Below are 11,197 nucleotides of genomic sequence, written 5' to 3'. Positions count from 1 at the left end.
TCCATATAACTGTAACAACCCGAGAGCTTCCATTTTACTGTAATTGCACTATAATAAGAATACTAAAATATTGAATAGAAAAATAAAACACTGATAATTGATTACAAGTATACTGTATTCTAATCACCCAAATGAAGTCTCTTGAGGTGGGCACACTGGTAGGGTTGCACAGGCAGATGTGACTGGGAGGCTGACTCAGCCAGTGGCCTGCAGGGACGTGCTGTTTTTCACCCTATGGGGGAGCAGTTAGAACGGCATATCCTATTCTGCATGCACACAGCAGGTTAATTTGGAGGAAACCCTCTGGGTCTCCCAGCAGGTGAGGTCTGAGACACATCATGGCTCTTATTGTACAGCAAAACAATATTCGACTCCCTATCCCATTAGAAGCATGTTAAAAACACTGTAATTATCAATTAAAACAAAACAGATGCAGTCTGTGAGTATACAAATGCATAATTGTTATTTGGCAGTGGCTTTTTATTTAGAGCATCTCCCAGTGAGATAATTGTGGAGACGGTCCCGTTGGAGCAAACCTGGGGTGAGGCGTCTCTCTCAAAGAGACAATAGTGATAACAGCAGCAAAGCAGATGAAAGTTGCCTCAGACTGGGATCCTGCTCTGAACATTTGTGATGGAAGCATAGATTCTTGCAGTAACTGTTACACAGACACTGTGTGGGTTTGTATCTGGATATGTGCAGAGGAAAGGGTAAACTGAGAACAAAAATCAATATTTCCTCCTTATTAATGCATGACTAATCCTTCATTCAAATATATTTGGCATTCTCAACACCACATGGTCTCTCATACAATCTAGAACAAATATATCAGAGCAGCTCTCCCCAATTATTTCTGTCTTATGATCTTATTGAACATGGTAATAACGGACAAATGTGTGATAAAATAAACTACTAAATAAACTCTGTCCGTCCAATGAATGGACGGACAGATAGCAGGATAGATAGATAGATGCAAAATCCATTTGTGAAATCCATATCATTAATTTTGTCAATGCACAATCAATACATCACAAAGCAATACATGTTAGCTACATCTGGCTGTGGTTTCATTATATTCCAACAAGTGCTGTCTGTTAATGAGAGGCACAATCTGGCATAAGATGTTTTGAAATGAGATGCTATTGAAAGTAGCACATGGTTGAGTGGTTGCCAATGGTGATTAAGTGAAAGTGGCCCGTATAGAAAACAATGCCTATAGCTATATTTATCTGAAAAATCATACAATGCATAGTGCTTAATTTGTAAAACAGACTGGATTTTTCTAGTTTTAGTGAACTTAATATTTTTCCAATTCAGTTTTTCCAGTTATTCAAAGAACGCTAAATTAACATGACAAGTTAAGTAAATTCTTCATCTGGGAATGAAAGACTGGGAATTAAAGAATGTGGAAAATAGTCATGAAAACGACACTCGGTTACTAACGTAAGTTTGGTTCTCTCTAGTAACTACAGGAAAATCCCTTTTCTCAAGAATACCGAAGCCAAAAACCAATTCTTTAATTTTTCTTATATGTAAAACAGATTGTTGCACAGAGCAGAGCTAGGCGAGGCAGCTTGCACCCCTATTATTTGCTCTGTGGCAAATGCTGCAACCTATCGATGGACTGGTCATGACGTACGCACCAATGAGGGCGCGGGCGCCATCTTGTAGGGGGCGCTCTCGCTTGTGTAATTGTACTCAGCACTCCAACTGGTAGGTCAGCAGGTCTCCATTGACAGTCCACATGTGCAGTGCCCATAAGTCAGGGCGCGGGTGCCAAGTCACGGCCCCGGCCTGAGAGAGGAGGTCCTTTCTCAACAGGATCGGCCACTGAGCTGTGCTCGTGAGCTGCATCAGTTCCGGAAACAACACACGGTTCCTCCAGAATGGTGCTATAGGAGCAAGGATGGCTTGCTTTCCCTGATTTGCTTAATCACCTGTGGTATCAGTGCGATTGGGGGAAACGTGTAAAGCGGGTGGCTGGGCCAGTTGAGGGCCACCGCATCCCTGTTCTTCATGAAGAACTTGGTGGCCTGGCACGTGTGGTGCTGTGAGCGAGCGCAGATGGGTCTGGGTCTATTCCAGGAGGCGTTCTGCCCCAGTAAGAAGGCGCCCTGGTCTGAGACCGCCTTGGCGATTTATGTAAAACACTACTGCCATATTGTCCGTTCGAACTAGGACATCGTGGCCTTTTAAGAAAGGGAGAAAGAACTCCAGGGCGTTCACGGCCGCTATCATTTCTAGACAGTTTATGTGTAAATGGCTCTGTTGGGCCATCCAACAGCCAAAGGCTGAGTTGGAGGCGTCTGTCGAGATAGTTTTTCGTGATGAGATCGTTCCCAGACTAACACCTGACTGGTACCAGTCGGACACTCTCCAGGGTTCCAGCGCTGTGACACAGCTGTGGGTTATCCCAAGAGTAAACCACCGGAAGCCCATGCCCATAGCGGGACTCGTGTTTTCAGCCAGTGCTGGAGGGGTTGCATGCAGAGCAGACCCAACCGAAGCACTGCTGAAGCTGAGGCCATAAGGCCTAGCTGCCTCTGAAAACTTTCGAGAGGGAAGATACTGCCAGCTTTGAATGACTCCACTGAGCGCTGTGACATCAGGCATGCTGTCATGGACATGGAGTCTAAGTCTGTCTCCAGAAAGAGAACTCTTGGTCCAATTGACTTGGAGACCCAGGTCTTGCAAATAGTCGAGCAGTAAGGCCCTGTGCGTTATCAGTTCTGTTTCTGACTGGGCTAAAATAAGCCAGTCATCCAAATAGTTCAGTATGCGCATCCCCTGATGTCGCAGGGGAGCGAGCGCTGTGTCCACGCACTTCATGAAAGTACGGGGTGCTAAAGACAGGCCGGATGGCAGGACGGTGTACTGATAAGTCTGACCCTCGAAGGTGAATCACAAGAAAGGCCTGTGGTGAAGGGTTATTTGTATCTGAAAAAGGCGTCTTTCAGATCCAGTGAGCTTTTTCCAGATGGATAGAGCTAATGCTGGAGAAAGATTTCAAAAGAGATGCTGAAGTTGCCTGCCTTCTTCTCGACAGGTAAGTCTATGTTACAGTCTTAATTATATATATTTTTTCATTGTTTGGTTGTGTACTTTATTTTATAGAAAGATGAACATTTATAGATAAAAGTTGCTGATGATATCTAACAATGCATGCTGCCGTGCAAAGGCAAAAGACCTTAACTTCAATTTTGGTCAAAATGAGTTATTGTCATATTTGGAACAATGGACATCAGTTTTATCATGTGGATAAATATCTTGTGTCAATTTTGTTCTTTTCTGGTAAAAATAAAATGTTGTTTCTGCCTTAACTTCCAAAAGCAGAGGGAAAGCAAAGGCAGAAGCCCGTAACATCAGTTAAGGCCAGCCCGATCTCATGAAAGTTCGTGTCTATGGCACGAATGTCATTTCTCGTGGCATACGCCAAAAACAGTTTTTGCGTGTATTTGGCACGCGATTTTCGCGTACATATGATACGCACTTTTTTGCGTATAATACGCACGAACTCCCCACCCCCCTCCCCCCTAAACCTAACCCAGGGTTTTTTAGTGCGTACCATATACACGAAAAAAACACTTTTGGCGTATAAATGCCACGAGAAATGACACTCGTGGTATAGATACGCATCTTCATGAGACTGTGTTGGTTAAGGCACGTAACATCAGTTAAGGCATTCTGCCTTTGTTTTACCCACCAGCAACAAGTTCCAGCGCTGAAGTTACGGCGTTGCCGTAATGTAATTGAAGCGCTTTTGCCACATGCATTAAATAAAGTTAAATAAAATTGTACCGCTGTTGCAGTGGTACTATTAACTAGTACTAGTAGTAGGTCTACAAGTTTTCTCGTGCCATACAGGGTGACAATCTGACAGTCCACTCACTGACAGAAAACAACGCGAGTAGGTTGGCCTTACGACACACCTCCCCTGGCGAGGAGAAAAGAAAACATTCCCACGCACACAAACCAACCCAGCAAATATAAAATATCGCAGCTTACCTTTTTTTTTAAACATGGTCAAAATCCATGGAAAACAACATCCATTGAGAAGACAAATCCATTGTTTAAATCCATCATGTGCCGGACCGGTTGGCTCGCCTAACGTTAATCTATCAAAGTGCAAAGTTGTCCGGAGGTTTACATTCAATTTTATGTGTCGCTGTGGCCGTGGCTAGTAGGGTAACCAGAAGTCCCGTTTACACCAACAACCACTATGAAATTGTCCCGGCTAAACAGTAAAGCTATGAGCTAAAAGTCACAAAGTAGATTTGGTCACTCACTGCTGTTGTCGGGAAAAGAACAGACGTGAATTAAAGGTTGCGTTTACTTAAAACTGGTAAAACTCGTGGTGCATTCATAGTTGTTGTAAAATATCTCATCTGTTTTTGTCGTTTAACTTATATTCATAGCTTTAAAAAAATGTGAGAATTATTTCATATCAATTATTTTAAATAAATGATGTTTTATAACTCAAACTAACATTAAGTATACAAATTGCACCAGTATTAGATTTGACTAAAATAAGACTGTCTTATTTATATTTTATATGTATGTACTAAATAAATTTCCATTCTGTCCAGAAAAAAATATATTAAAACTAAAGTTAAAATTAAAATTAAAGTTTTAAAATTATCCAATACAGATAATGGCCTTCTCATTATTTTTAAAAAAATATTCTATTGATGTAAAATTAATCCTTACTAGACAGAACTCACTAAATGTTATTGTCATGCTTTCATTATTATCACAGAAATGTTCGTATAGAGTGATAAAAGTCAAAATGGTCAATAAATTAGAAGTTAAGGTATTTTGCCTTTATGACCCATTATTATTTTGCAGATAATGCAAAGGCAGAATACATTAACTTCCGAATAAAGGTCAAGGGTCAAGTTTGAGCTCAAAATTTTTTTATGTAGATAAATATATTCGTTATGACAACTACTGGGCAAATTTTCAGTGTCCTACCTATCATACAATTGGCTGGACAACAAAAAAAACTTTAAACTCATTTTTCTCAGTTTCACACTCTGGCGAGTTAAGGTCTTTTGCCTTTGTAGGGCAGCATGTATGTCAGAAAATATAATGAATAAAGAAAAAAAGAAAAAATGGTCACCACCTCAAAGAGCATGCACAGAGAAGTCCAAATTAAACATTATTTAATGACTCGTACATGTAAGTACACATTGATGGCCTAAGACACGAAAGGTGCGGTTTGTGTGAGAAAACGAACAGTATTTATATTGATTTTACCTCGTGTAACCACAGCCACGTCCAACTGATCTGAAGGCACGGGCTCTTCTCTCTGCACATGAGCCGGAAGTGATCTCTCGTGCGTGTACGTCACTCGTCTCGTACGTCATTCGTTTTCTCACACAAACCGCTCGTTTCGTGTCTTAGGCCATCAATGTGTACTTACATTTACGAGTCGTTAAATCATGTTTAATTTGGACTTCTCTGTGCATGCTCTTTGAGGTGGTGACCATATACCTGCATTATATGACTAAAGACAAGAATGCTTCGACCTAAAAATATCAAAATTGAAAATGCTGTGGAAACAAAGACACCTCTTGGATGCCCTTGAGGTAAGCTAAAACATATCAAAAATTAATTTCAAAGTGAACTATCCCTTTAATTAGTTAAATCGGGTGTTTTAATTTGTGGACATAGGGTTAGGGTTGGGGAGGTCTTCCTGGGAGGTCCTCATGACTGGAGTTGAGAAACACTGCTCTAACAGATTTCAAAATCATGATTACAAGCATGAAAAACTTAAAAACCAATCCTAATTACATATTGTCTGTTTCCTGACCCTTTATGTGCTTTGTAAGAGAACAAAGAAGAAAATTGCCAACTAAAATGACAGGGCAAATGGTACAGAAGAAACGGGTTGCTGAGTGAACCCACATGATGCCACTCTTCCCAGCAAAGTGGTGTGTTCAGTGGAATTTCGGAAATGTAAGTAGTACACACACACACACACACACACGCACACACACACACACACACACACACACACACACACACACACACACACACACACATCTATTTTTCCTTTAATTGTAACCTTTTAATATTCTTTATCTGACTCTAACTGTATCTGTCATCCCTCTGTCTGTCTCTGACTGTATCATTATGTTTTGTAATATATTTAATGTAATGTCCTTTTCAATATTTATAGCCACTCTTTGCATCCTGTGATGGAACAGTATCTGGAGCTGAATTATTCTCCATTATTGATCATACGTTTTTTTGGACTCACTTGGGGCCTTGTTGTTTGGACATGTTTGTCTGGTAATGAAGAGGTGAAAATTCATTCATGTCTGTTTTTTTTTTTTCAGAACCATTTTATTATGATCATGTTGGTCAACTTGTGGTTTTAAATGTAATTTGCGTATTTCTTCTTTGTGTGAAGGGCCCTGACGGCTAATTTGTTTTAAGTAATTAAAAAAAAAAATCATTTCATGTTCATTTGTAAATAAAAATAAAATCAAAATAATACAAAATACACTGTTTTTATGCCTTTTTTCATACATGTTTTAAAGTTATTAATTAAATAAATGTTAACCTGTTTTTCAAGATTAGGATGTTTGTTTTGTGAAGTAATAGGGGAATCAAGTTGCGTGTTATACAACACTTAATGTATTTAAAAACAATTGTTTAAAGCTTATGCAGTTGATAAATAATTAACATAATTCAGCTGGCATTTTACATATTTCCTCTAGATATAGCGAATACAAAGATTCATGGAACTACTGTAAAAAAATGCAGTTATTTACTGTAATCAGAGAATACAGTAAAAATCTGTAAATTAAATTACAAAACTATACTGTAAAAAATACAGTAACTGGCTGGCAATGCTGTATACTAGTCAGAACTGAATTGTTGATATCTGAATGACAGATCCCCATAGAAGTCAATGGCAAAAAAAAAAAAAAAATTAAAAGTTAAACACAAAATAATAGTTACTAGTCACTATCAAAATAAGTACTAGTATCTAATGAATAACTACTAGTATCTATTTAATAGGTACTACTAGTATCTAATGAATAAGTACTATCAAATAATAAGTACTAGTATCTAATGAATAAGTAGCCTACTAGTATCTAATGAATAAGCACTAACTAATAAATAAGCACTAGTATCTAATAAATAAGGACTATATCTAATGAATAAGTACTAGTATCTAATAAATAAGGACTAGTATCTAATGAATAAGTACTAGTATCTTTAAAAAAGGTAGGCCTACTAGTAACTAAAGAATAAGCACTATTATCTAATGAAAAGGCACTAGTATCTAAAGAATAAACAAGCTAATGAATAAGTACTATATGAAAATAGAGACTAGTAGGTTAAAATGATTAAATGTTAAAATGGCTTGCCATACATTGTTACTAGTGGAAATGTTATTCCTGATATCAAAAATTGCCATTGTAACTAGAAGAAATCTAATTCCTGATATCAATTAGTATAATTTTAACTAGTGAAAATTTTGTGAAAAGTTATTGATATCAAGAATTCATATCCTGCGAATGATTAAAAGTTAAAACGGCTTGCCATACGAGCTTTGCTGAGCAAAATAAACCATAAGCCACTCAGCATCAACACTTCCAAGTAGGGATAAAGTTATAAGGTGTTCTAAAAGCACTTGAGATAAATCTAACCAATAAAAGGATTAATTATATTATGCAATAGCCTACACCTTTTCAGCCAAGCCATCACTGTAATGGTTTATATCAGCTCTTATATTGGACTGTATGTTCTTGTTTCAAATCTACACAGGCTTATGTGGAAAGACATAATGCAAAGCACAAAACAGAAGTTCATAAAATGTTTTGTTTTCCAAACATTATATAGCCTAGACTGTAAAAGATCTAGGCTAACCATAACGATATCAAAAATATTCTTAGTTTTTTTATATATCACTTTTTGATTATATAACATATTTTGTAACAAAGCTGTTAGAATAAAACTAATTTCCAGATAGTGTCCATAAATACTTTTCAGAGACCTAAAAAAAGGAAATGAAATGGTATCGGCCAACCAATCGCGACAGGTTTGGCTGATCTCTCAGGATATGTGAGTGACTGGTTAGCCTATTTCACTGGCAAGCGTTTCCTCATAGCATATTTAAACTCGTATCACCGTGGACGGGCGAATAACGGATTGCGGTCTTCTGAAAATCTCGACATCATCACCATCGACAAAAAACATCACAGGCGAACAACTCAGCGCGTCAAGTCGCGTTAAGAACGCTCGGGTGTTTGTTTACATTCCGCCTTCGGAGAATCCGTTTACATTGCTCTCTCTCTCTCTCTCTCTTTATCTCTCGGAATGCCTTTGTGACGTCATGGAGGTAGACGTTCTCTTTGGAGTTTTAAAATGAACACCTGTTATGTTTAAAATGGCATGCTCGTTGCGCAAAAAGAAAAAAAGAGAGGCGACGTTTTAAATTCATGCGGACATAGCCTATACTGAAGCTTTCTAATCTCCGGCAGCACAACTAAAGCCGTTTAGGGATCCATTTAGTGATAAGCCCGACTGTTGCTGTCTGCACTAGAGGGAACATGGATGGTGAGGAATTTGCAATGACGAGAGCGATGATGACGATGAGCGCACTCGTATGGCTGCTCTGCTCCCGTGGAAACTAGAAGACACTATCATCCAGCTTGCTATTAATATTTTCTTTAGGATTTTTTCCAGTGAGAATCATATCCATATCCCTGCGCAAACATGGGCAAAGATGAATGCAAGACCATGTTGGACGCTCTGAACAAAGTAACAGCTTGCTACAGGCATCTTGTAATTGCTTTGGGGAGCACATCCGACTCCCAAAACCTGCGTGAGGAACTTAAAAAGACCCGAAAGAAAGCCCAGGAGCTAGCAGTGGCCAACAGGACTAAACTGACGGCTCTTCTGAAGGACAAAAGCATCAGCAAAGATGACCGTGCAGAATACGAGCGCTTCTGGGTGCTCTTCACCAGCAGCATGGATCTCCTGGAGGTGGACATGAAGCGATCCTTAGAGATCGGCCAGGATTTCCCTCTCAAAGTGCCAACGAGACACCTCATCCAAACGGGAATGACCGGCAGCACCACCACCGTGGCTGCTCGAGCCATGAGCGTCCAGAACATGAAGTACGAAGCCGATGCCAACATCGACACGGTGGACCTCAAAGAGCTGGAGACCGAGATCGCTCAGGTGGACCAGATGATGGAGGAGATGGAGATGAAGGTCCAGGTGGCGCCGTGGGCAGTCGAGGCGAAACAGGAGGCGGGAGCCGAGTTGAAATCCACCGTCAGTGTTGGGAATTCATCAGTTGGTGTCATCTCGATCTGCGAGGAGGAACCCAAAGAAACGGTGGAAGGAGAAAGTGGGCTGATGAGAGCATTAGCGGGGATCATTTTCACTGCTGTTTTACTCATAGCTGGAATTCTGGGGTACCTGGTGATTAATTTATAATGTAGCCTATAGTTTGGCATGTGGATGACAGTGGCTCGAGGGCTTTAGATCTTCTTATGGAGGAAGCAGCACGTTGCCAGGCCTGTCAATTTGGGGAGGCAGTTTGTGTTGCTCTTGATGTGGAGATAAACAGATCGCCTGGCCCTGGGTATTAGTAAAATGCATCAGTGTTTAAAGGGAATAGCCAAAAGGAATAAAAACTCTTCTAGTGGGACTGCTTCCTCAGCCCCTGAAGGTTAAACAAAAAAACTGAACAGAGTACAATCAGAAGTGGGATTGTCTCAGAAAGGGTTGTTTTCAAGCTAAAATTCGAATTTTAAATGAATTGTCACTTTGGCTTATCAGTAACTGGCCGTTTCATTGCTCTGCAAAGACCTTCAAGTTAAGATTACAACTTTTTTGACCCTCTGACCAAGCATCAGTGGGCTGTGCATATTTAACATGTATTTGTTTCACTGTTTATATAGGTAGGTGACATAATAAGGTTGCTCATTGTGTTTCTGACCTCCCCAGGATTCTTGTTAAGGGATGGTTCATCCAAAAATGAAAATTCTGTCATTTACTCACCCTCAATTTATTCAGCTGAACTTAAAGGAAGATATTTTGACAAATGTTTGTAACCAAACCGTTCTGCGCCACTATTGACTTTCATTATATTTCCCCCCCCCCCCCCCCCTGTTTGGTTCCAGACATTCTTCAAAATACTTCTTTTGTGTTCAGCTGAACAAAGAAATTCATACAGGTTTGGAGAGTGAGTAAATGATGACAATGTCTCTGAAAATGGCCCATCACTGAATGTGCACTCTTGAAATACGGGCCTTAGGTGTGTTCTGAAATATGAACTGTACTCATGTTAAATTAGTGTACATAAAATATATTTATTATAATAAATGAAGTAAATTATGCTTGTTTTGTTAAGCTTGCTTTGTTCATGAAGCAATTTATGTTGAGGATTAAGTTGTCATGTCTTATTCCAAACTGCTTTCTACTGTCTTTAAAATTGCACTTGGTTTTCTATACTCATTTAAGCATATAGTCTGACCACCCTGGTGTCTCTCAAGCACATTTTAGAGCTCTTGAGTGAAGTTTATTTGTTCATTGTTATTTTTAAATTCTGATCCCCTTAGTTTATTTTCAAACGTCAGGAGAGTATTAAGTATTGGCAGGTACTTCTTGCTAAACTAATTAAAAAGGTATTTATAGAAGATTTTAAAATCCTATTTACTGTTCATTGTAGCCCTGGCACAGACTAGACTCCGTATTTTAAGTCCTCTTTAAATCGAAGGAAGATTTGTACTGAGCTGTACAGAATACTACCTAATGGTAATATTGTGTCTGAAATGGTAAGAGGATATATTTCCTTTTCATTAATCTATTCCTTATATAAATTGTCTGTTAGTGCATGAAAAAATATGGGTTTAGTCTTTATCGAAAATGTTTCCATAATGATGAAACTCACAGCATGTTCATTTCTTCATCATCATCATCTTCTCCTACATCACAACCAGCTTTTACCCAAGTTTGATCGATTAATTAGTCTCCCGCTGTGTTGTGTGACTCAGGAACCCATAATGATTGGAACAACTGCTTGTTAAGTGGCGCCCTAGAATGGAGCGTCAGGTAAGAAAATCGATGCCATTTAAAGGCCAAGTTACGTATCCAGCTGCTATCTAACATTCATTAGGAAAGACTGAGAGTTAATGTAAACTGCAGCAACGCATGTCAACATATGGCT

The 11,197-nt window shown here is 39.2% G+C and overlaps 1 protein-coding gene across 1 annotated transcript; it reads left to right on the top strand.

Annotated features, from left to right (window-relative positions):
* The first annotated feature begins 8,077 nt into the window (after nucleotides 1-8,077).
* Nucleotides 8,078-10,366, top strand: LOC120464912 (regulator of G protein signaling 9-binding protein). The gene has a single exon (XM_039654500.2). It carries the CDS (start codon nucleotides 8,734-8,736, stop codon nucleotides 9,460-9,462), a length of 729 nt encoding a protein of 242 aa, XP_039510434.1. The 5' UTR covers nucleotides 8,078-8,733; the 3' UTR covers nucleotides 9,463-10,366.
* The last annotated feature ends 831 nt before the right edge of the window (nucleotides 10,367-11,197 follow it).

Source organism: Pimephales promelas, chromosome 10 (assembly GCF_988280905.1).
Source record: "Pimephales promelas chromosome 10, fPimPro1.hap1.1, whole genome shotgun sequence".
In the NCBI taxonomy this organism is placed as follows: Eukaryota; Metazoa; Chordata; class Actinopteri; order Cypriniformes; family Leuciscidae; genus Pimephales; species Pimephales promelas.
This window is presented reverse-complemented; position numbering and strand designations above follow the sequence as displayed.

Bases quoted from the DNA above. Each gene is read 5' to 3' on its own strand.
- LOC120464912 (XM_039654500.2), top strand. From the start codon at position 8,734: ATGGGCAAAGATGAATGCAAGACCATGTTGGACGCTCTGAACAAAGTA.